The 27,904-nt window shown below is 40.0% G+C and overlaps 1 protein-coding gene across 3 annotated transcripts in view; it reads right to left on the bottom strand.

Moving 5' to 3' along the window:
• Nucleotides 1-27,165, bottom strand: part of Appl (amyloid-beta-like protein) — a 46,622-nt gene extending 19,457 nt beyond the window's left edge. For 2 of the 3 annotated variants that reach the window (XM_077423694.1, XM_077423695.1), the window contains exon 1: nt 26,793-27,164. In XM_077423694.1, the coding sequence (XP_077279820.1) occupies nt 26,793-26,852 (60 nt within the window). In that variant the 5' untranslated portion in view covers nt 26,853-27,164. Of the gene's footprint in view, nt 1-26,792 lie in introns of all 3 variants that reach the window. The other variant, XM_077423696.1, reaches the window with a different exon arrangement.
• Nucleotides 27,166-27,904: the final 739 nt, after the last annotated feature.

Here is a 27,904-nt window from a genome sequence, read left to right as displayed (position 1 = left end):
ATATCATTCCACGTTTATATATATATATATATATATATATATATATATATATATATATAATATATATATATATATATATATATATATATATATATATCTCACATTTATTTTACGCAAATTGAATTATCTCGAATTTCGCGTGACTATTTCTGCAAAACTAGTTCGATTTTGCAGATAAATCTGTTATTTTGAAGAGGAAAACCTAATGAAAACGAATGCTGACTCGGTTAAAACACGTTAAAGATGATGACATAAACCCACTTGTTTCATCCGATCGATAGTAGTCAGTAAGCTCTCGTCCAATCGTTAAAACGTCAACGTTTTCGCAGCGAAAGCCTCGTAATGGGGACGTTTCATTTCGCCGTGCCAAGCAGGAAAAAAGTTAACTTTTAATACAGAGCTTACGTAAATAAAAATATGACACATCTCATTTGCGTTTTAAGTATATTGCTCTGCTTATGCATGTAAAATGTCTCTAAAAATTCCAATATTCATTTTCAAGAAATTTTAATAACTTCGGTCTTTATTAGAGCCTTCCTATTCTCGAATGTTTCTAATTAAAAAATTATGTGAGCAGCAATATTTTATTTAAGAAAAAGTCGATATTGCAGAGAGGAAGTCGATTACTAAATTCGAAATAAAACAAACATGTTTGGACTATTCCGTACATCAGTATATCACTTAAAAAAAAAGAGACAATTGAGAAATTATGGTTTGTTATCACGTCCTCTCGTTTATGTGTTTTAAGGACGAAATGAGACACGCTAACGCCACAGTTACGACAACTGTTTTGCATACAAACAGGAAGTCGTCAGAAAAGGTAGTAGCATAATTACGTCGTTCTATAATACTCAAGTTATACTAATTATATCGCTCGATAATGTCCGATAATTACGAACGATCCTCGGTTAATACATTAAAGCATCAAGGAGGCACGGCGGTACTTGCGGACGCAGTCAGCTGCCCGTTTACCGCCGCGCGGAGCATATTAATTTCATTAATATCGGATGTCGTGATATACATATATTGTTCCCAGCAACAGTCGCCCCCGAGTGAAACGATTATCATAAGATTGCGTAAACGCGGAAAGGAGCTTCACGCCACGACGCATAAAAATTGCAGTATCATCTAAAGCTCGTGCATTATTATACGGCCGTATATAACAGCAAATTGCTTCGTTGCCAACGTCAGCAATATTTGTTAGGGATAGACCGTATTTTGCTTCAGGGGCAAATTAAATTTGCCTTAGTAGCGAATTCTGGCGAACAAATTTGCTCAGCAAGATTTTTCAATATAAGCCATTTCGCTGTAGTATTAAATAACTTGTGCTATTGCATGGCAGCAAAGTTCGATTAGTTTCACATCGGATATGCAATAGCAGCCACGGCAATAATAAAGTTCTCATTTTTCGCGCAAGTAATTTCCTCGCGATACTTCCTGGAACGTTTTCAATTTCCCTGACTTTCCCCGTCACTGGGTCTTTCCCGGGAGTCCTTTCCGGACTCGTGGCTGAGCGACGTTCAACCGCAATGATCATATCTCGCTAAAATTACCTACGTGCCCCGCATTGTCGACTCATTTCATTGACAAGGTCGCGTCTGAGTCGTATCGAGTATCCCGGACAGATATATCGAATTTCGCGAGGAAACGCGAAGGAATACGTCGACGCATCCTTATATGCAGTTGCACATGTGCGCACTTGGTGAATATCGGCATGCACCGCGCGCGTCGCAACCACAAGCGGGGTCACGGTTCGAGTTACGGTCTTTGGGATTCGGAGGATTGGCGTGTCGCCGTGGAAAATATCGGTTCCGCCCGGATAAAAATCGCGCGTTCGCTTCGCTGTTGGATTTACGACGGCGCGCGGCGCGAGAAAACGATGGCTGGCAACGTCAAACTCGAAAGTGACAAATCGCGAAGAGTTAGGTATCAATTTTCCGGAAGTAAAGTATAAGCGAGAGTGATGTGGAATATATGGGACATATTTATTTGAGGATAATTTATTTTTTTAGATAGAGAGCTATAGAACGTGCGCGCGGATAGACAGGGACAAAGAAATTAATTGATAATGCGCATTATTTAAAGAAAATTATGTAAGCAATTCGTGTTAGTAATTATATAAGCAATTGCAGCTAATTTTTACCAATGTATGAGTAGTGTTGTATTAAGATAAATGGAAAAATTTATAACATGTTGGGGAATTTCATTTCTGTAAAGTGGAAAATTATAAGAAATGTAAAAAATTAATTTTATTGCGGAGATACGTTATATACGGAATGTGTGTTATATTTAGATATATTAGAGCAACATTAAAATTTTTTTATTAAACTTTGCCGTTCTCACTGCAGTTGACTGATTGTGTTTACTTCCTATATATCAATTTTTAACGTGGCAAAAGCAAATAAAAAGAAAAATGTTATCACATAAATTTGCCTTTTATCTCGTCGTTCCAATTTCCAGTGACGTCCCGAGAGTCTGCTCGGCCAGTTTGTACTTTAATTCCCATATTCCCAAACCTGTTTTGCGATTTAAACCCATCCAAAGTATTACATAGCACTCTTACACGACCTTTCGCTTCCTGTCTACACGACTCGTTCCAGTTCCATGAGTCAGTCATCTTCGTGATTTTGTGCGAGTGCAAAGATATACACTCGAGCTCTTGGGAATGTTACGAAAAGAAATGAGTATATAAAAACTGACGTATATCCTGACACTTTGTATCAGGTGAAGATAATTAGTTTGTTCTAAGACGCTATTTATCTTAATACGCTTGACGCTAAATATACAGTGTCATGCACTTCCAAGTTCTATTTTTATCTCGTATAAAAATCTCACGTACAAGCAGATCAAGTTAGACTGATTATTAGATGCAATCGTGTAAAGCGTTAAATGCGAAGTAACACGAGGTTTTATATTTTTAACATATACCTCTCTGAAAAAACATACATAGGGGACGACTGTGCGACATGCAACAACTGCGTCGCGACCAGACATATCGCATTATTGACTGTGGCATCAGATATGCGCGAGCGACGCAGACTGTTACTATCATCACGATCATTATAATGGAGCGATACATTTGTCGAAAATTCGCGCTAATGCAATTACTCGTCCCATGCGAACGGTGGCGGAAAGGGCAGAAGGGCGGCGGCGCTCGCCGCTTCGGCCGATAATTTCGTTTAACGTTCGCAAATTGCGAATCGCGACGCCGGCCATTCGCGATGGAGACCGGGACGTCGCGTCGCGACGCCGTCGGCGCTTTGCATTTCATCGATCCGCGTCGCTGTGTCAGGGACAGATCCGCGACACGGCGTGCCATTATGTACGGAAGCGATTCGGGAACCCCCCCCCCGACACAGGCTCAACCACGGGGTAGGTTTACCCCGCCGAGGTAACAGACAGACGGAAAATTTCCCGGGTTTGAAGCTAACAACCGAGGGCCAGAATTTCCAATCACGCCCGAAATCAAATAAATTATTATATCTCATTTTTGTTCACTTCATTATACCACTTGTACTATTTGTATACTACTCGTACAAATTATTTCTTAAAAAATATTCTATATTTTTTATATGTCTTTTTATATGCCTAAAGAATTTACTTCCAGGTAAAAAAACTGATAACTATATAAATAAATTTGTTTGCATTGGTATCTCCTAGATGAATGATGTTTCTCTTGAATTGATTATTTTGGAAATGTAAGCCCGAATATTGATTTTATACAATTACGGTTGAAATATACACTATATCTATGAAATACAAACATCATTCTCAAGTCGAATAACATCCAAATGTTACATACTGTTACACGTGGTTACACGTATTAATATAAAACTCGATATAAAATACAGCTCTATCAATTCTCATCTATTATTTATAAAGTACTTTTTTTATAAATCAAAATTTTAAAGATATTTCATGCATGTGTAAAACATATTTCATGTAAATAAAAAAAATATTTAAAGATATTTCATGCACGCATAAAAAAATATTTTATGTAAATATAAAAAAATATAACGTTTTCCAATTACGTAAAAAATGTAATTCTCTATAACTGCTATCGCTCGCTGTTTCTATTTGTCGTTTGGGAAAAAATGTCGAGAATCATGAATCGCTAAAACTCAGCTTATCTCATACTAAAAAGAGTTATTACAGTATTTTTTTTTTTTACTATCTCACGAAAATTGAGTATGCGATTCTAATCGTGGGCTATTAGAGGCGGCTTTGTGTTTCTCCGATAAATCGACACATTGCAATGGCACTTCGGAGTTCGACATGATCACCACACAGATTGCGGTGGTCGGCTTATCGACTGGCCGAACGTGCGGTGTGTGTCCAGAGTGTATTCCGAACTTGTCGTCGGCGATACGAGCATCCTGCGGTTTACGTTCGCTTTTACGCGGGAGAAGGTGGGGTCCAAAAAGCTCGTAACCTTGAACACCTGCGGCACACGTTGTTCGATAAAGCGACCTTCATTATTTTACATAAAGCTGCCCTATCGTTCGGCGATATTAGATAGTAAAATTCTAATCTATCCCGGAACATATACACATCGACGGGAGAAATATTTTCTTGTAAATATTTCTCCTTGAGTTTTCGAGTCGAACACTTTCTTCATAACTGTGACACCGATCTCAACGTCATCTGTGAATTTTTCTCTTAATTTTCATTACAAAATCATTTATCTTCAATCTATGATCTTTTTATAGTATAAGTGATATATGTATAAGTGATTTTGATCATTCACTGGTCGGTTTATCCTACTTGCGGAGTCTCACTATCGTGACTCGCAGAGTCGCATGGTGTTTTCGGGGACACAATCTCCACATACATACATCATTCAACTACACTCCTCTACATACATTCCTCTCCATCATCATCATTTCTGATCTATATACGACACGAACCCTAAGATGTCTAACAATAAGTGGTATATAAAAGTTAACAGAATCGAGGAAACATACCTATCGAATATGAATGTAACAAAACTGTAAGCACAATAGCACATGTAGCAAAAAATCGTGTATATAGTTAAGAAAAAACCCGAAAAATAGAAAGCCGAGTTTATCGGCTCGGTCACTATCTAATAACAATTCAACAATAATTTGAACAATAATAAGTAAAACAGAACCGACATGAATCTTATACAATTAATTAGAGAAGATGTCATTTTCGATCGGGCTGGATCTTGATAGCCTAATAATAATGTTTCTGTGTGAATTTTGTATATACTTTTGCTTCCTCATAGACGAAGCTTCGTTTCTTAACTCAGTCTGTGCGCGATGATTATTTGTCAGACAGCTTTCTATTGAAACTTCTCAAACTTCTGTTGGAGTAAATCTACATACTTAAATCAATTTAACATTTGATGCTATTATACATATAATAAGCATCCTTTTTAAGTCTTAAATTTATTATGAAAAATATCACCCTAGCCAGGGTTCGAATCAGGACCTCTCTACAATCCGTGACGGGCATCTTTACCAAGCCTCAGTGGTCGAATTAGCATCTTTTCTAATTAATTGTAAAATTTATGTTTGCTTCAATTTATTAGTAGAAAAGCCCCATCATTTCAAAAAAATATACGATATTGGAAATAAAAGACAATACATATTTGTTTCCGTCAATTATATATGAAATTATTCGTATATTGAATACAAGAAATTATTTATGTCCGACTCCATCTACAGCGTGAAAGTTGACATAACAGTATGTGTAATACCCAGTAATACCTAATACACTATCGTTCCAAAGTTTGGAAGCACTACTTTCTTATGAAAAACACAGTAAGTGCTTCCAAACTTTGGAACGGTATAGTGTATATAATATTTATTTGTGTGTGTGTGTGTGTGTGCGTGTATTATATAGATATACACATATTATATATGTATGTATGTATATATGTACATATATTGTGCATTCTATGTTACATTTATTTTATATATTTATCTTTTGACGATATTTTGGACATAATTAAATACTTGAGGTAAATTGAGACACATAAACAATTATAGTATTTATACAAAATTTCTCTTTTTAAATATTTTTAAATTTAGAGTTATATTTTTTTAATATTATTAATATTATATATATATATATATATATATATATATATATATTAAATATTTTAATATTTTTGAATATTATACAAGAGACAAGTATTGTACACAATACATTTGCTATTATACGCTGCACTGGCTGAAATCTAGATAGTATTTTCCCAAGTAGATTTCTCGAAGATTTAACGGTCGTTTAAGTTTTGTCTTAAAGTAGTTGCTGTGCTTAATCCAGATAAACTTATCATACCTCCGTAAAGTCTGCACGATATTTTTTTGAATTTCAATGTAATTGATAATATTCTCTTAAAGAGCTTCGAGGACTTTTCCTGTTATGTGATTTTTCTTAATATATGTTTCAAAAAAGAGTTCTGGTTTGTATCCCACATAAGTGTTATTTCTCTAGATAGACATGCATTATTTTTATTTGACTGATAATAGTTTTTACAATGTATCTTTCTCTTCACAAGCTAGCGTACACTTTGAGAGATTTAAGCCGGAGATTTCCCTGTAGTAGAAATCACGATTGCAAAAAGTAAAACACATCTATACACATTACGTGTCTGTCTACAGCATGTGACATGGAAGATTCAATTAAAATAACATCGCTTGCTGCCTGACTGGAATATCAATATTCGTGCCTCCTCCCCCTTCCCCCCTCTCTCTCTCTCTCTCTCTCTCTCTGTCTCGAAAACGCTACTTACTTTCCGTTCGGAATGGTTTCCTCGTTAGCGGAAATTACTTGGAGATATCAGCGACGGAATCTCCTGGGACGTGTGCGGTCGGCATCGTGGCTTGCTCAACACCACCTCAGAGCCGCACATTTAGAGGGTTGGCGACGTTGCACACTGCGCTAACTGTAATACGGGCTAACTATTCCCGCGAGAAAGCGCGCATTAAGCTGCGTATACAAGCAGAACTTTCCCGTGACTTAGTTCCGATATACGATGAAATAGTAACAAGAGATATATGAAAAAAAGACGAGAAATATATGGGTGACATTCGGTAATATTAGTAATAGTAATATATTCTGATATTTTTAACGAAGCGACCTTAGTCGAAGATTAAGATCACTTTTCTTTGGGAAAAATATCTGATCTTCGCAAACTATTCATAATTTAAAAAGAAAAGATTTGACAATTAAACTTTAAATGATACTCTGATAGAGCATTCTTTAATTTAATCGAAAACTTATCCTTCACAACTCCGGTATACCCTCTCTCTAAATTTCTTGGAGTGAGAATACTATGCCACTCCAGTGAGATCTCACTCCAAAAAGAGTGAAATCTTACTCCAAAAGAGTGAAATCTCACTGGAGTGGCAGTATTCCCACTCCAAGAAATTTAGAGAGCTGTTTTAATAAAATTTTAGAGATATAATTAATAATAAAGTTCAATATAATTAATAAAAAAGTTTGACAAGCATAATGCCAGTGTCTAAAGTCTAAATATATATCTGCACCAACATATGAGTCAGTTCGGATTAAGAATTAATAGTGAAAAAAAGCTGCGAGAGATACAGGAATATTTTGAAAAATGCATGCTCTTTAAATGTATATACATTTACATGTTTTAGAGGATTGGATAAGGCATATAAATATATGATCGTGTATAAGTATAGAAGAAAGTACTTGACTCGGACGCGTATCAGAAGGCACGACCGGCTCAGAAGAAAGGCACGAAGCATAAACAACGGCGTTTGATTTCATCTTACGCGATACTGACATGCACCTCGCAGAAGCGGGCGTGCAGAGGGCGTCGACGTTACAGAGACTCTGCTGAATAAACAGAATCTCTTTGTTATCTCCCGGTTATTAGCGAGACGACGGCGGCAAGTCATTCCACAAAGCGCCTTCCAATCTCCGGCATCGAATTTTTCCTCGGTGCAAAAAGTCGGGAAGCCACTTTTCAACGAGGAGGAGGAGGAAGCCGCGCGCCAAAGGAACGGAGAAAATATCGCACGCGTGTGTATGATGTGCGTCGAGCTGTGCAATTACCAGCATAAGAGGGACGAGAGATGAGAGTACGTAGTTTCCTCATCTTTCTTCACGATCGAGAAGATTATTTTGGAGTAGATCTTTATAATATTTCTTATAAAATTCAACTTTCCGACATATATAAAAAATGTAATATAAAATATTAATAAAGTACTACGTAAAATATTTCAGAAAGTTATACGATATAAATTACCTATTAATAATTTAAAAAATAACAAATTAAGCTCGTACATATCCTATCATTTATAATGAAATTATGATATATCATTTTGTAGCGTAAAATATTCATGTAATTTTCAAAACGAGCCAGCCCTGTTAGCCAGAAAAACCACTGAATATTGAATTCTTTCATAATATGATCAATAAACGATCTGTTCCGCGAATATTTATTTTCACGAAAGGGATTTTGCTGTCAGCATCTATTACGCAATATCCGCCGCGCTAGTCGATTTGCTTCCCCTTTATGCACGTAAACGGGCGCTAAAAGGCTAATAAACGACCGGCCGCCGCGACTCTAAATTTCCAGGCACGCGCGAAGCATTTGACATTCAACTTTCACGCCGCGTGAACACCTAATTAGCTGTTGTACCATTCAGCGGCTTATTATTTTATTAACCGCCGTTCGCGCGCCGCCCACACCGAGCGCATTAATTAGCCGGTGAGTATATACACGCGCTCTTAATCGCCTCACTTCTCGCGCGATCCACTTTATCAATGTGTCCGATCGCGCAATTCGTTGTACTGTACCATTTGTTTTTGCAACGTTTCGTTTGCTCGTTGTTTCGTCCGGTGCAACCCGTGTAATTTTCATGTAAACGAGAATCCAGCGACGACTTTACAGCTCAATAATTTCCCGAGGATCGAAAGCTTAATTCTTATTGGTTTCCACGTAGATAACAACTTTGGTCTCGAAGGAAACAAGATTTTTCCTGAAAAAGAAAAGCTATAAACGTCGACATGATTTGCCTCGAGCGTCTGCTAAAACAGAGTTTATTTTGTTCTTATCTTTCGTTTATTTTTAATTGTATAATTTATATTAAGTTCATAAAAGCTCTGGTTCTTTCTTATAACGTTGTGACATCCTTTATTTTCTAAATAATATATTTACCAATTATTATTCTACCTGAGAGAACTATTCAGTGCAAACCTTATGTAAAGCAAACTTTTTTCAAAAAATAAGAAAAAAGCTTGAAAGCCGCGTTTTAATTGATGTATATCTTGTTTCATTCTTCTACTATATATAATGTCCAGTTTATATATATTTAAAAATTGTTTTATTATTATATATATATATATATATATATATATATATAGAGAGAGAGAGAGAGAGAGAGAGAGATAAGAGATTTCACAAAAGAATTGATCTAAACCGCACATATAAATTTTAATGTTCACGAACATACGTTTGCAATTCAACGATATGAGAAATGATTGTTTTATAGTATAATTCACATATATCGATAAGCTCGTATTTTCAGAATACGCTGTAATATCGCAAGCAAATGAAAATTAGACGCCACTATATGTTAACGAGGATGTAATTCCACAGCACCGGAAAATAAATACGCTTCGCGGAAAGCAAATAGAATAAGATTTATCGATTTGGTCGATTTTACTGCGCGTGAATTTGGCATTGGGTTAAACAAACACGAGAAACAATGGCGCTTGATTGAATCGTGTGCAATTTCGAAATTAATCGCAGCTACACGGAACTGAGCACATTTTAATCAAGACTATTATTCTATGGCCATTATATATACACAAATTATTTTTTGATATTTCGACGTTTACGTGATTGTGCGATTTAAGGATTGCACAATTCGAAGATCCGAAATTTTAAAAAGTTCGAAAGTTCGAAAGTCTTAAGGATTGTTGGCTCGTAGATTCGAAAAACTGAAAGTTGGGGAATTTAGTTCCAAAAGCTTAAAAAAACTCAGAATCGAAAAATTCAAAGATCTTATTGAAACTTCGACTTCCAACATGCTAAGAGCAAGATATCTCCGTAATCCTTTTGACCCGTGAGTCTCGATATTCCAAGATCCAAAAGTAATCTGATATTGATCGCAGTTCCCGATCAGCGTAATCCGAAATACGGAGATAGTTAAAATTCTCCATTTAATTCCGCGCAATTGGTTTTTCGTATTGTCAAATATTTCCCACCTGCATAATTCTTATAATTATACCGAACAGCCCGCGTAATTATAATATAATTACAGTTTCCCCATTAATTACACTGACCGACCGACCATTTAAATAAAATCCCCGAATTTTGCCGCGGACTTAATTCAATGCGCCGTCGAAATTTACCGAAATTACCGGCGTTCTCGTGGAGGGTTTTTCTAACGTTCTTCGCATAATCCAAAAGTACTTCAATTTGAATAACCCCGGCGTACGGCGGCGAACGTATAACGTCTCGAGGAACAACGTCGTAGTCGAAATATATATAATTCAATTCCTGGCCCGGAGCGCCGGCTGAAATTAATTTTCTAAAATTAAAATCCCCATCTCGCACGCGGATGCTTAACGAGCTAGTGGCGATTTTCTCTACGCGGTGCACGTAGGTATAATATTCACTTTCTCACTGTCCGTGACAGGACAGGCAAAAGGGCAGAGCCCGGCGGGGAACGCGTGGGCGTGCGTTCACGATCGTTGCACGCTTCGCGATCATTCACGATCGTCATCTTTACGGAGGGTTCCCAAACTCCGCGTCGTTTTAAAATTCAATCGCCGCAAGGCTAAACTTCAATTCGTAATAAAACGGGAAAAAATGTAAAGGTATTTCTAAAATAAAATACTTTTTTAAAAAATCTCTCTAATGTATTTTATTTTCGTACTGTTTTTTTTACTGGAAACAACCTGTATACGCACTTTTCAATTGGAGTAACAGAGCTTATTAACAATTTACGATATATAATCTGCTTGAGTTGCTTTTCAGTGACAGCGATTCAACATTTTCTGGGAGGCTCAGTGTATAATCGCAAAATAAATTAAATAAATAATGTTCTCTTGTAATAATTAAATTAGCACCTTCTCAAAATTGTCGAGCAGTTTGGGAACCACTGATCTGTATACGTTGTACTCACTGCGGACGATATGCACGCCGAGGCACACCCTCGCGCGCACACTCCCGCAGAAAGACACGGAGTGCCCAGCACGTGGCACGGCGCGATGGTAGTGGTTATCGGCACTGGACGGACCGATGTTTCGCTCGAGCGGGCCGCGTTATTAAATCAACCAACCCTCTCGTCGCGCAACCCCCGACCGACCACCCTGCGCGGAGTTCCGAGCGAATCATCCACTCGGGCCTCGGGACGAACGGAACCTTTATACCTCCGCGTAAAACAACGCCCTATTTTTAATACCTCAATAATCGCCGACAAACTATGGCAACCTTGATTCCCGTCGACAATACTCGCGACGTCGTTGTCGGGAAATAATGGAATCGCGCCGGGCGAGCCGTGCAAGATGCGATCGATTCGCTTCATTTTTTATTCATTACCGTAAAACATGAGACACACGAGCAAAATATTACGTTCCGCTCATTGTAATACTGAGTGCCGCAGAATTGGCGGAAAACACACGGCGTTGGTTTCATGCGGACGATGCTTGTGCATGTTGGTCGAGGCACTTCAATAATTTTCAAAAAAAAAAAAAAAAAAATATATATATATATATACACACACAATTGTAAATAAAGAGCTGTTAGTGGATTCACAAGCTTCAGAGGAAAAAATTAATAATGGAACGATTATTAGTTATTCTATTTACAGATAAATTTATTTTGATGGAATTTTAAATTAAAATTTATTTATTAAAAGCGAACGTTAAAAAGTTATCGAATATTTTAAAAACCGTCAATTTTCTCAATACATCTCGTTAACGAAAAAGTAAAAGAGTATTTTCGCTCGAACGATAATATAAATAGAAATGTATTTTCATTGTGGCTGGTCTCGAAAAAACGGAAAAAATCGGAATCCGAGATAGCAGTCCATTTGAATTATTCATCATAAATTTATTCTACTTGTAAAACACATTTTCAATTCTTTTTTTTCCTCTCTCTCTCTTTCCTTCTCTTTTTAATACAACCGTAAAAAAATATTGGTATATATATTTTTTAAATCATCTATTTCGATATCTTTTTCTGAAAAGTTGATTCTCTATTCGCGAGTATTTTTCAAATAGCTAAGAAAAAAGACTTCGATAATTTTATTAAGAAAAAACTAACATTTTTACCGAAGAACGAATGAGAGGAAGAACGAAAATGCGAAAAGCGTGTAGAAAATCCCAGCGTAGAGATGTAGAGGTATAACAGTTATGACTTTGAGACCGTTGAACCATACTGAAAACTTTCAGCTTGCTTTAATTCAATACCGCCTACGTGGAACACGCTCGTGAATTAGCCGCGCCAGTCAGCAACACGACCCTGCGACTACGAGACAAGCGATCGAGCAACGCAGCCAATGTTCTGCGATATTGCAGAGACTAGGGGGAGAGTCTCTCTCTCTGTCGCAAGTGCCGCAATGTGTAATCGCTTCATCGACTCCCTCGTAGCGCAGGATCGCGATGCCGATCGATAACGTCTTATTTTTAGTCCCGGCGCGTCACGACAAAACCGTCTCGCGCTTCCTCCGCTCCTCCGGTGATGCCTCCTATACCGATCCTTGCCGTTCGCGAGAACGCGACCGCGACGCCGAACAGAACACGTCGGCGGGGACGTCGCGTCGGCGTCGTGTCGCGCGTCTCGGGTTATTAAAAAACGTGTGCGGAATGCGACGGGAGCGGCGACGAGAGATTCCGGCGCGTCCGCTGGCTGAATTGATATAAGATATAACACGATGAATTTTCTTACCCTCCGTGCCGACCGAAGCCACGACCACTCTGACCGGTCGCCGCCGGGCGCCCGTAAAATCGATAATCCTCCTCCCCCGTGGAGACCCCCCTACGGAGGGAGTGCCTAATAAATCGTGTCGCAGAACGAGAACAGAGCTGTTGACTAGCTCGTCTCGGGCTTCGCCCGAAATACCCTCGACGATGATTCGGATAACTTATTCGCACGTATATATACTTATAGTTTTGTTCACTCGCGTCATCGATCGACGAAAAAGGATAAATATAAGTAATCATTCGTGTAGGAGCTATTTATTGCGAAGTTATCCCGCGCGGCTGATGTATAATTTCAAAAATAATAATGAAAAAAACATTCGGGCATGTTGAATAAATCCGTTCATTACGCTTATATATATATTTATCTCTTTTAAATCATCGATAACATATAACTTATATAGATAACAACGTAGCATTAATAAATTTTGACTAATTTTCATTAATTCTGTAATTTAATTAAACAAGAAACATACGTAGTTTCATAAAAAGATTCTTAACCTCTACAGGACCGGGCCCTTTTTTGGACGATCTTTTTAGTTTTAGGGTCGGTTGTTCCAACCTAATTAATAGTTAAATCATATGTCTATCTTTGTTTAATGTAAAGGATAAACAAAGACATATATGATTTAACTATTAGGTAGTTTACCTAACAGGTTGGAAAAACCGGCCCTTAGTGCTAGAACATTTTTGTCTTTGTCAGTATAGGTTGAACTGAAAGACGGCGCCACTCCAGCGCCTAATATTAGGCTTCCGGTCCCGGAAAGGTTAATATAATCAATCTCGCAGAAACATCGTTTTCTGAATCGCGTTCGCGTATATTTCTCCTCATTTCCAAATTTAACGGAGACGTTTAAAACGTGTCGCGTCTGTAACCGGGCCGCTTTTACCGGGAAGACTCGGATTGCAGATTTTAGTTCATGCTATGAAGTCGAGACGTGAATACATTTTTCAGGATCCACTGATACGGTTACCGTCGAGAACCGGGGATTTACGCGCGAGGTCCGCGTAAATAATGCAGACGGAGCGGCAATAAATCTAATAGCGATATACCTGTGTGTCGCAAGACAGGGGCCGAATCATCCCCGCTCAAATGTAAGCTGACGTCAAAGGGCGGCCCCGTTAATTTTTTAACCGTAAGATAAATCTCCGACCGCAGCCTTTTATCCGGCTGCTCGAGCGGCGCGCGCGGCTCTCTCCCGCCATTACTCTCCCGCGCGGCCCGCGACACCGCGGGACCGGAATCCTTATCACGGGGCTTCGATTTTTCCGCGACGACCGGGGGAGAAAAAAAAGGGAAAATAAAAAGAGAGAACGCGGAGAAACGCGCGACCCACTTCGTGGAAGAATACGCCACGGCGAGGTGTTTGACCTCACCGTGCGGCTGCACCGCGTGCACTTCGCGATTTCCGCGACCGGTAATCGCCGCGGTTATTAACCCCGCGATAGTCGGTAATCTCATAAAACGACCCTTATTCTTTCGGGCAGAAAAAACAGCTTTCGAATACGAGAAAGGAAGCGAAAAAAACCTTCATTCGTTCTTTGTTGTTCGTCGGGTACAGATTTTACGTAGTGAAAACATGATGCAAGAAAAAAAGTTGGTAATATCAGTACTTATGTCAGTGTAAATATCACGTGCTACTATACTGGAGGATTAAAACGTTTATTCTACTAAGCTAACAAAGCGTTCTGTTGATGAAGAATGACAGTGACAATAACGTATATTTCTCGGGAAATACGTCGGGATCGAATGTAGTTCAATTACTCACAGCGCGAATCTGTATACTCTCATTTATCCTACGCGGTGTTAAAAACGGAATAAAACGCACGGAGTGTGTAAAAACGGAATAGAATTACGATTATTTGCGAATTTATTTATCGGATCTTTTCACAATTAATCTCTCTCTCTCTCTCTTCTTTTTTTTTTTAGAATTCTTCCCAGAATTTTTCCCAGAAAAGTTTATGGTACTTTTAGGCCTAGTTCTACAAACGTCGGTTAACTTTTAACCCTAGGTTAACTCACTTTTTGCCTCTGTTTAACGTTCCCCTTAGAGAAAGAGACTTTTTATTAAATTTTTAATAAAAAAAAGGTTCAAATATAAATTATTATATTATATATTTATAGCGGTATAATAAATAAAATACGTTGTATAACAGAATTATGTACATATCTATGCCATCATTATCCAAAAGCAAACAAATACAAATCGCTATACATATATGATAGTAAGTTATAGATATGTAGCAAAATAAAGAAAAAATTTCAGAAACATGCATACATATATCTCTGTACAAAATATCATAAAATTCAAAATGTGTAAACAAATAAAATGGTAAAGAACAGGCGAAAGAAAACCAAATACCTAAGGTGAATCAAATCAAGAATTAACTCTTGATTAATTCTTGATTTAACGCAAATGTTTGAGAAAAAATATGAGTAATTCTATACACTCTATTATAAAAGCATCCTCAAAAATGCAAGTTCTCAGAATACTTTGAGGTGTATCGCGTTGTCTAATGCAATCTTTGCATCTCCGGAAGGATCAATGATACTATTATTACGCTGCATCCTGCATGTTTACGCGGTTGACGCGTTGTTGACGGAGTTAGAGGCGTAGGTGTTCCGATCATCGATGATCCCCAATGACGTGTTAACAGGCGTTGTCGCGCGCGCGCGCGCGTTTTCCCCATGACGTAATGAACGGTTATAAGAGTTGGCCGACGATCCTGCTCGAAGAACCACGACGACCATTGTGCCGAGAAAGATGCGAGTTAGAAGATCGTGACACAGATCTGACGGTGTGTGTGTGTATGCTGTGTCGTAACTGCGTGCAAACGGTGCAAACCACGCCTCCGCTGCACTTTTGCGTTGCGTGAATAGGCACGTATACTAACTTCTGATCTTTGGAATCTTTCGATTACTAATAGCACTCGCGCGTTTATTACGCTAGTATAACAGTTAATGCACAAACGAAAAAACGCGCGACCGAGAGAACTTTTTATTACGAGCTTGTGATTGATTTGCGATAATAACTTTTTTTTCTGTAAATCACTTCATTTTTAGTTTATTGTGTAAGTTTGATGCACACAAAATTTCTTGCAGTTACTTTGAAACACATATGTATAAAATGTAATAATCGCGCGCGTATACTTGCTATACTTATATCGACGAGCTACACGGAAACGTAGTCGATCGTAATCTCTCTGTCGCGGTCGTGGCGTGCTTTGTTTTGCTCTAGTTATTCATCGATCATAGCAAACATATATGTACGTTTGTATGTACGTTTCGCATGCGTTGAGAGAAACTATAGCTGTTGTTGGCTGTAGCGCTGACTGCAAATAATTGAAAAACAGGACTGGATATTTACTGAGAAAAGTTACTGTCGCAACCCGATTCGCTTGCGTTCAGAAATATTATCGGAACTCATATATTTTTCATAACGATAGCTAGAAACATAACAGTATTAATACAATTAGGCTGATATACTAGCATTATTATAATAATTCGATATCTGCGGTAACTCTGAAGATTTCGCGTAATGTATGAGCGCTTCAAAGCCGACTCGTATCGCAATATCAAGACGAAAATGCATTCTTGATCTAAATACCCGATGACATCTTCCTCTCGAAGACACATATATAATTCGCCATATCCGCGTCGGTAACGTTTTACGTGACTCGCAACGGCGTGGTATGCGGTAATTAAGTATAGCGACATTGTCTTCGTGGCGTAATAATGCGGCGCGAAAAAGGAAGACAATCGCGTGCGTCGGCCTCATCAGTTTCGTTCTTCTTTTGCGACTTTGAACCTGCGGCATGCCGGGGCTTCATGCCGGAAGGAAGTTCGCAATTTTCTTTCTCATTCGACCTTTAACGGAAAAGGCGAAAAGAGAGAGGAATGCCGACGAAATCCTAATGGGAAACGTTTCCAACTTTCAAGCATACGCGCGCGCAAAGGAAAAAATCCTCACGAAACATCACGCTATACAGCTGTAAGTAATCTTCTGCTGTAAATCCCATACGCTAATCGGTTGTTTAAAAGCAAAGCTTTATTGCGCGACGCTCGCGACGCAAACAATGGCGTTATTTTTTACGACGTTGGTAGTAGCGGCATTAAAACGTTCACGCGATTTACGTTCGGTGCTGAATATGGCTCACATTAAGGTGTTCCTTCGGCGAACAATGGTCACGACATCGTGAACAGCTGCTCTCTCTCTCTTATGCGTTTTATGTAATATACCGTATATTTAAGGGGATTTGTTTAATGCATTTACGGCGAATCTGACCGCAGAGAAGAGGACTTAAGGAGCTTCTGACGCACGCGACATTACATTGCGACAGACTTTCGGAGCAAGCACCAAAAAGCAGAAAGGTGTTGAAAGAAAAATAGAAACAAGAATGTACAAAGTGGAAGCCGTAAAGGCGGTTTCTTACGAAGGAAGAAAAAAACGGTAAATAGAGAGGCGATGGGGTAACAAAGGAGAAAAAGTGATACAGAAAACAGCAAGAAGAAAGATAGCGCGGGCACGGTAAGTGCCGAAGGTAGAAAGTAGGCGTATATATAATGAAGTTAGAGAGAGAAGTATACGAAAAGCACACGGAACAGAAAAGAGGTGAAAGTAATTACAACAGCGTGGTGTATTTAGTTTCATGAATAAATTATGTACTCTTCGTGCAGTTTAACGAAATTACCATACACCAGCACTTTTCATTTTCGAGCAAAATCAGATTGAAAGAATATATAATGACGCGATAACGTAAGTTATTCAAATACAATTAAACTAGAATTGAAGTCAAAGTGCGCAATTGGAAATTAATATCATGTTTTATCGCACGTTCGTTCTATTTTTTATAAATAAAATTATTAATTAATGTTTAATTATTCCAATATCCTACAATAGATATAAGATTTTGGACCAGTCTATGTTTGCCGGATTTGCCGCTGTTAGTTCTTAAAACACGCACCAGGAGATTAATTGATGGAGTATAATTAAATCAATCTGACGACAAGCTGAAGTCTCAATGTGAGAGAGTCAAATTATCGACTTTTTCAATGCGGTTTAATAAGACACCAATTAAAAAACATCGATAAATTATAAGGAATAGCTATTTAAGAAGTAAAGTAAGGCAAAATCACAGAATAGATGTGTAAAAAGAAATTAATAACGTAAAAATAAAAGTATATAAACGAGAATAAAAAAAAGTCTCGAATTCATTTTGTCCGCTTCCAAGGCCGGATCTTTCCCGAGAATCGTCAAGGCTTCACGCTTCGCGACAAATGAAAGGACCGAATTGGCTTCCACGTCTCATAGGGTTTGATCAATCCGCGCACGTCCCTCGGGGTGGGAATATCGATTCGGCTCTTTTAAATAAATGATGCTCCCTCGTTTCTACTTACAGAATTGGCTCACCGACCGGCGCGGCGCGGCCGTTCCTGCGATTTATTAGCGCAGCTTCGTTAACGCGGCCTTAAAGAATTAGCTGGCGACAGTTAGCCAGGCTGCGCAACGAGTCGCAACCTGTGCTGCGCGACTGTAGGTACTTCAAGCCGACAGGACGACGGTCTCTCCGGACGAGAGACGTTAAGGGGATTAAAGCAAACTTCGTCGAGCGGATAACGACTATGCACGGCCCGTCGCGGTCGACGCATTACGCGGCGCGCGTGGATGAACCTTGAAATCTACTTAAATGTACGCACGCCGGCATCAGTTGCAACTATCTCCGTCCTTTTAGAAATTTCAACGAAGTTACGCGACGGATATCACACATCAGCCGTGATCCAATCGTATTTATCATCGCCGAACGAACGAAGTTATACGTCTCTGTACGGTACGGCATCCCAAGAATAAACTTCGAAAACGCAGTCTTCTCTTGCGCTCTCGGAAGTTTTTCTTTTCGGTATCATGCGACGATTCCTGTGACGGCGATTTTATTTCCATTTCAAAGGCCAACTTTTTGATTCTGTTTATCTTCGAAATCTTAGATTCGGTCTAATTTAAAGTTGATCCACGTGGAATTTTTGAGAAAAATAAAATGTAACGTATTTATTAGTATTGACAAAAATGACGATACACTTTGAAGAAAATTTATTGTGAAAATATTTTCCGGCGATGTGTGGTGAAGTTTATATAATAATTCTCAATTTCTCGACAAAGTATACAACGTAAAGAATGCATTCGTAAAATTTCCATGTGCATACATCCGGAAAGTTACAATTTATTTCTTGTTAGCGATACTATATCGCATAAACGTTTCCTGCAGCGATATGTTAGATTCGCCATAAAGAAATGTGCGGAATTAGCGAGGAAAACCTTCTCGGGTAAATCTCTCCCCTCGTAAATATCCGTGTGCGACATCAATTTCGCGTTCGGCCAAATGTTTCGCGGCTTTTGGAAGGCGTTATAAAAGCGAAATCTTTCATTTAGCGTCGCTCATAGCGATTCCATAAATAATTCCTTCTGGACCGCGATATATGTTTTTTTCCCCCACCATAATCTGGCCCGATTAATCACGGTTGCACGCGCAAGAGGTTCCGGGTCAAAGAAAACGTATTAAAAGCTATTTCAGCTGATTTCAAGAACTCGTTGCGGCACGCTTAACACGGATTTGCCATCTCCCTTTGGTGCGGTCTCCCTTTGGCTGTGCGATGTAACGCGCAGAAATGACATCGCTATACACCTATGGATGTGCGAAGGTCCGTAAACGTTTACGTCGCGGATTACGTCCGCGATTGCGAGTAGCTCCCGTGCTTTTCTCGCACGAATATAACGTGGGGCAGTACGGACAAAGCTTTGAAATTTAAATCGTCGATGGCAGATGGTGAAACCGTATATCCCGCCCCGTATATACCGTATAGACCGCAGAAACAGTCGCGATAAAAAGATCGAGCGCACGACAAGCTCATAGTATTTATTAACCGAATGCTGGTTAATAGAGCCTATATATTTTTCATCCGGTTTCGGGAGACTCGTCGTCGCGCCGTGATGTGCGTTATAGTTGTCATTAGATTCGCGCCCAATTAACGAGAGCATGTGCGACGGTAAATCGCGAGCGCAATCATTGCGCCGATGAATAAATTGCGGTGTAATCAACGCTGATTCCCCTTGTCCGGGGTGCATCAGTTCTTCATTACTTTCGCAATCGCGGGGGGTCGCGCTGATTTTCGCCGATTTTTTTCGCGTTGAATGTTCCGCAAGTTCGGCAATGAAAAAACGTCTCTCCGGAAATTAAAGCTTTCGCTCGCCGACAGTAATTTCCAGCTTCGGGATGAAATTGTATGTCGGAATAAATTATGCGCCGCGCAGAAAGCACCGAGCCGAAACAAATTATACGTGTGTTGAATGAATCACGCGCGAATGCGACGGGAGTAGTATATCCCATTTCTTCAGCTGAGAGTAGAAAAATTACGTGGGAACAAGTTAAGTGGCTTGATGAAGTTTGACTCTGTAACCCCGGACTTCCTCTTTTATATACGTGATATTTTACATAAAAAATATCGCGGATCCTTATCTATAATGTGTAGAATCGCGTAATTTTCTTTAATGTTTCGTGCACTTCGCTCTTCTCCAAAGCATTAATTAAAAACATACTTTAAGAAACAATATATCATTATACGTATGTATCAATGAAAAGGAATATCCAAATCTGCGCGAATAATTAAAAATCAACGTAAAAACTGACCGTCCCGTCATTTCTCTTATAGGGAAAAATTCGCTTTTTATACTACAGAAATATTGACTTTTTTATTCATATATTCACGATGAAAATTAAAAATGAAAATGAACCTGACAGTTTTCCCTTCTAAAACTAGAAATAACTGGAAGCGAGAAGACTCGATCCATGATCGACGCCACGAATGCGTACGTACTTTATCCGTCACACGACGCATAGCATTGTGTAGACAGATTAAACGCATATTTTTCATGTATACAAAGTTCATCATCCGTATGTTTACATCTCACATCTCGTTTCCGCTTGTCGATAGAAAGCACGCGTTTAGTTGTATTTACGATTTACGCAAACTTTTTTCCCCGCCGTTCAGTTCGCATTGGGCTTTATTTTTTTTTGCCTATATCCTGCGTTGTATAGCGTGCAAGCGAAAAGCTGTCAAAAGCGGTCGCTTTGAAAAGCACATGCTCGCGTATATTTTCGGCAAATTCTACCCTTGCTTGGTTTTCCCTTAATTCCACGCGCTAGTCATCATTTATATGTTAACTCCACTTGAAATAAGAAAGACCAATGGTTGACATAATCGCAGGAAATTATTTTTCCTTGAAAAAGAGCCCTGTATATACATATATAAAGCTTGCAGTACAAATCTAACGTCTGTGAAAATATTTAATGCGACGTAAAAGGAAGAGAAATGTCATTTTTGTCTTTTTCTAAGTAGATAAATTATAGAAAATTAACTTCTCTCTCTAAATTTGTGTTTGACGTTTAGCAGCTAAAGTTTTTTATTTTTACATCGTTTCAACTTAATTTTTTATTTTTTAACTTTTTAAAAATATTAACCTTAATATTTTATTGCTTTGTATTAAAGCCTGCAAGCCCAGATGTCAATACAGGATCCTCAATCAAAATGGCTTCCTCCGAAAGTAATTAATTGCGGCGAACGTATAGCTGTTATTACCGAGACCCAAGAAACCATAGCTATCATACACGTGTAGTTTTATTTAATACAACTGTCGAGCGATAAATTCGCGTTTAATTATTCAGCCGAATGAGATTGTTTTGTTGAGTTTATTCTAAGAAAAGCGAACGACTTGCTTTCGTTTACTCTCGCTGCAAACTGTGTAGAGAAACTGAAATACGGACTGCTGCACACCATTATCCAGTTGTTTTCGTTTTCGAGAGATTGATTTTTCCGTAGAACGGAAAATGTTTGTACCAGTATCTCAAATATACTGGCCGCAAATCGAGACAATTTTGTGATATATTACTTTAATCGCATAGAGCATCAGTTATATAACTGATTTTACATAAGCAATAATATTATATTAATATTGACAATCAATTTCCGATTGGTATTTGAGAATAATCGATAAAAACAAAGTCTTGATATAATCAAACTTAAAGGAATGTGTCTCATAAAGTTACCTCGTCGCAAAATAACTCCGGGGTGATATGACAAGAATTTAAATATCGTATACTCACATATTTATGTGAGTATACGATACATCAACTATACATGGTTTTAAAACTTATATTTTATACGCTAAGTCAAGTTTTTTTCTTTTAAATTTAGATATACATGCATTTCATATTTAAAGAGTAGTTTTGCGGTATTTTGCGCAGCCTCATGCAAACAATCATCTTGAGAGTAATCTGAAGTTTTACTACTTCTATAATTTGAGTCGAAGGGATGGCGCGCTTCTGACACATTTCTCTTTCGACACAGCGCAGCTTTGCAGGGTAGAGTTGCACATGCAATTAAACGCTAAACGTTGCGAGAATAGATTTAGAATGAATGTATCCAAGTGCAATATTAAATTGAAACCTGCCACGGAATTATATAAATTAATCGCTGCAACGCTTTTGCATCGCGCGCACTGTTATATGTTACGGTATTAATACTGAGCAAAATTGGATATCGCATTAATTTGTGCGTGCCGAGGAAACGGAGGAATTCGATTAGTTTGAAAAAGTAGATTATATCACACAAATAACAAAATATAAACGTAATCGGGATAAATTATACAATAACGATATCCGCCGACGCGAAAGGAAAAATTACATATGATATATAATGATTAGTATACGATAATTTAATAATCCGCGAATCTGTGTTTCACACAATAATATACAAATTATAAAATCGGAAAAATTATAAAATTGAATATAGATTCCAGATTATAAATATCAATTTAGATCAATTATATGAAATATTATACTATATGTACCATCGAGTGTACCATCAAAGCATTTTAATTGAAAAAAACGTCACCGAAATTTGTTCAGCAATGCCGCTGAATAATCAGTCAATAATATAATATAATCGCGTTACGCATGGAATAAAACAAAATTAATATCATCCTTTATAATCTCCATCTTATGAAGTCACTTTCGTGATACAAAATTAAATCTTTTTTCTTTCGCGCGCGCGCGCGCGCACGGATACTCCGTAATTACTACAAGGTAGATACTAAAATGCTAATCGCATGCGACACACCACCGCTGTTCATCCGCTGTTATGCATTTCCTTGTAAACCCTCTTTTACATGACATGACATAAGTCATTCGACACACATTGCACACACACACACACACACACACGAACGAACTGCATCATAATTCTCGCCCATGATCCAGGCTAATAACTTAACGTTACAGAAAATTTTTCATCGTCGCGTGTATCTAGCTTAAAATAATATTTATTCTCTTTCATGAAAGCGCTTGTCAAAAAATGAAAAATTTTAAGACTTTCAGGACCATTTCACTTATTCTGCTGCGTCGTTCAAATAGCCATCCGCGGTGAGTTTTGGATGCTCTGCGTGATAAAATAAGACAAAGCTAAATTTATCACATCAAATACTGCATAATTTAATAGATATAAGAGAACTCTACGACACGCGCCCACAATTTTTAAAAGATTTTAAAATCGTGCATCTGGTATAAAGAGAGCTGTGTGCAACGATGAGGTGCGAAAATAAGGAATATTCCCGAAAGCGATTCAAAATCATCGCGCATCGCTATATCGAATGCTTTTATAGGCGCGTTCTTTTTCGTTCAACAAAAGGCCTGTTTACGGCGATACGGCATACGCGTCGATATAACAAGTTGCATATGCATGCACGCATGGCCGCGTGCGTGAAACGGGCGTGACACCTCCAGGCATAAACGAGATATTAATGCGACGACGATCACTTTTGCCTCGTGACTGATTTAAATGACGCTTTTTAATGGCCGGAGCAGATTTAAATGGCGACGCAGCGTTGGAGCATATCGGAAAAATTAACGATCCACCCACCACTATACTATATACGCACAGCTGGAGTAATCAAACCGAGAGAGTGAGCGTTTTATCAGTGATTAAATAAAGGAAGTTTCGATAGTATCGATCGCGCGTGTATACGCGAGCGGATTATTTATTGCGCGCGGAAGGCACGCCTCGTATGACAAAGCCGCAACCCTAAATTTTCGTGAGTTAATATCGCTAATGCCGTCATCGGAATGCCCCACGTTCGAGTTACATATATATATAGCGTGACAAACCCCAAATTTCCGTGAGCGCGAATTAATTTCCCCAGCTTTGGAAACGCCTACGTTAATTTATGGCGGGCGCGCAACGGGCGCAGAGCGGCTAAATTTTCACGGACCTTAGTTAGCGTTATATTTCGCTCTATCGGAAATCTCGCATTAAATTAATACACGGTAACGGCTCGTCAATGCGCGATTAAAAATTCACGCGGCAATATCGTTAACAATAGTTAATTCACATTAACTATTATATTATTATATTATCACCGTTACTGCAACGCGCACACTGAATTCTATATATCGCGCGCGCGCGCGCACGCCCGACAAAGCCCAAACTTCCATGAGAATAATGATTAAATATATCGTCCCTGAAACGCCCCCGTTAATTTATTACGCGGTGCATAACGAACGTTACGCGAATTCGAGTTAATGTCACTCAGTATACGACTTTCGCGCGAAGCGGCGATATTACACACATATAGCGAGCTCGAAATTTTTGTCGAGTTCGGTTAATCGCGCGGTAGTCGCGCCGGTATTAAAAAAGCCGGTTGCACGCACGCGGCGGCGCGGAACAAACGTTGTCGCGCGTGCACAGTTAAAAACCGTTATAAAAACGCTTCCCTAATACGCGCTTCGAAAAACGCGCGGTTTCATTATCCTACAGATGCGCAATTAACGCATCCTCCCCCGCGCGCGCGACACCCCGCCGGCGCGGCGTAACAATGGTCGACGACCGCGTCCGTGCATGTGCATGGGTGGCAGATCATTTTCGAATTAATATAAGAGGATCGATTGGGTGCAGGACGACGATACAGTCTCGCGATATACGCAAATTGTTTGTTATATTGCCGTTAATGGGATGTTTTATCGGGCGCGCTATACACCGAAGCGGCCGCTTTCAAAACTACATTATTGTTGCACGCAGCGCTGTTAATTATTGCCGGGGGTAATGGGGCGATATTAATAGAGATGCGTTGTTGCGCTGGACGATCGCGACATTCGCAACGCGGGGGGGGGGGGGGTTGGCAGATCGGAAAGAGAGAAAACGAATATATGAATCTCGCACCGGGTATAATGCGAACTGAATCTCTCTCTCGATTTTCTCGGACCGAGACGCCGGAACGCGAAAGAAAAATATATACGGCTGCGACAAAAAAAATGGGGAGGCTAATTCAAGATTACAAGTATATCTTCTTCGCAACTTTTAACTGCATTTCCAGAAAGAAGCGCCAATTAACTCTACTGTACTCTGCAGCGTGTTTCTATACGTAACAAGCCGAATGTGCGACAAAAAGAAAATGAACCGTGCGCTCCTTCTGCGAGATCTGACATTTATGGCGTCTCTTTTTCTCTCTCTCCCTCTTTCTCTCTCTCTCTCTCTCTCTCTCTCTCGCTCGCTCGCTCTCTCGCGCGATGATACGCGATTTTCGCGAAGCGCAATATTGCTACAGAAAACATGCGACAAAAATGCGTTTTTGTATTCGTATATATAATAGAAGCTCGCTGCTGTGGTGAGCTCTCGCACTGAAATAATGATTTAAAAAAAGAGAGAGACGCGTGCAACACGGAGAGAGTCAAATCGATCGGTATCGAGGACTGCTACGAGTCGCTTCTTTACACGGCCCCCGGTCTCTCACCGCCCACACACTGGATGCCCACACGCGCGCACATACACACACGCGCGCGCGCGCACGAAGAGAACGCGGGCGTGTTAAAATTTCCATGGACGATGAACGTCGAGCGTCGCGCGCGTGTTATACCTCCTTTGCGCCATCGAAACCTCGTTTCAAGAACCTGATACGAGGCTCGCCGGACGGTAAACGGAAGTATAAACGGCTCGATCAAACTACGGACGTGAAACCGCATTTTATATATATCGCGCTTCCGAACGTTACGAGTCGCTATGAATAATTGTGCTCGTCGATACACAATTGCGGTCCTCTCCTCGGCGATCGCGTTAGTTTTTTCTCGCTACTATACGACTTCGCATTAATGCGAAGTCACGTTCTCGTTGATGCAATCGTTTGTTTCTGATGTCATTGAAAACGCGTGCCTTCCTCAACTCCCGCATTTTTAAAAGATAAATGTTTCGCGACGAGGATCGCTTCGCGTAATATATTAATTACACACAAAAGTACTAAAATACTAAATAAATTAATAATAAACACTGTCGACAATTCCTTTATGTATATCTTCTCTCCGATACACGTTAGAAGAACAACGCGGCGTGAGGTGAGTCGCGACGCGTTTTACTCCAGACTTCTTTCGTATATATACTTTCCCGAAAACGCGGTGCCCGGGATTAAAGGCAGGTGCAAGGCGATCGGCATCGCGGTCATTGATCGGACCGTTTGACAGCCGCCGTGGCACCGGGCCGGAGAATATCGTGGCAGCGGAGTAGGTATATCGGCACGTTGATTTCGGAGCGAAGGAAAAAAAGCGGAGTTTCGCGGCAACGCTACATCGATCGGCGGTCAGAGGCGCCTTGCCGCGCCTGACATTTCCCCGGCTCAAGGGTGAAAGCGTCGCGTGAGCGAGCTCCCGATCCGTTCGCGTTCCGCGACTCCACCGCAGTTCGCACCGGTGAAGGAAAAAGGTACGAGAACGCAAGAAACATAAAAATGAGAGAGAGAGAGAGAGAGAACGGATGGATTAATTCTTACCTGTACCCGGCAGACCGACAGGACGCCGAGCAGCGCGGCCAGCGCCAGCATCCCCTTCATCCTCTTCTTCCTCTTCTCGGGCACCCACCTACGATCCCACGATTCTCGTCGGGAGAGATGAATCCGCTCCGAAGGTACCCTCTCGCGACAACTCCTCGCGTCGTCCCTTCCGCCTCCTCTTGCCGCGGTCGCGGGGAGCGCGAGGTGCGTCGTTGAAACTCGTCGCTCGTCGTACGCGCCCGCGAACGAAACTCGTGGGATACTCGGTGCTCGGTGCGCGTAAGACGTCGCCCGATCCGATATATGTGCGGTTTTCGATGTGCACGGCGCGCCGCGTTACACCCGTCGCGATATACCACCGAGAGCGCAGCGTAACTACTGGCAGTCTGGCACTACTGCTGCCCGCCGCCCGCCGCCGCCTGGGTGGGTCGCTCGCTCGGCTCGGCCGTGAAAGCAAGATGGCGGCGCGCGTCGGTCGGCCGGTACGCCGCGCCGGCCAATCAGCGCGCGGCCGGCGCGTTCACATGCGCGCCGCGGCCAGTCGATAATGTGGCGGGAACGCCGCGGGTTCAAACGGCGCGCGACTTTCCGCGATTCGATTAGGCAATTAACGCGCGGGACCGCGCCGCCGAGAGGATTTCAATTAGCTCGGTTGGCGCCTAACCGGCGGTAGCGGCTAAATGAACACGCTTCGTGACAAATGCGCATCTAATTTCGATTCTTACCTTTCTCCTTTGACAAAGGTAATCGGCGCTCATTCGATTCGCTTAATCTTGGCGAGAAAATCTGTTCATATTCCAAGATAGATCCTTAAAAAAAAAAATATATATATATATATATGTGTATATACTTGTAAAATGCAACAGAGAAAATAAATTAATAAATAAATGTGGGAGATACTATTTTAATTATTGAAAAGCTCTTGCGCGATAAAGATGTCGCGCAGTGTAACGTAACGTAATGTAATTCTGTATATTTTGAGCAATAATCGGATGATACTTAATTGCATCAGCTTGTTATCGTTTTTCAATCAAACTAATAAACGTCGGTGTTCTTAATTGAAGAATTCGGTTCCGCGAGAGGATATATAGAGACGGGAAATTTTGTATAAG

This window comes from Temnothorax americanus, unplaced genomic scaffold, assembly GCF_048541705.1.
Source record: "Temnothorax americanus isolate GAGA-0224 unplaced genomic scaffold, ASM4854170v1 Scaffold8, whole genome shotgun sequence".
Taxonomy (NCBI): domain Eukaryota; kingdom Metazoa; phylum Arthropoda; class Insecta; order Hymenoptera; family Formicidae; genus Temnothorax; species Temnothorax americanus.
This window is presented reverse-complemented; position numbering and strand designations above follow the sequence as displayed.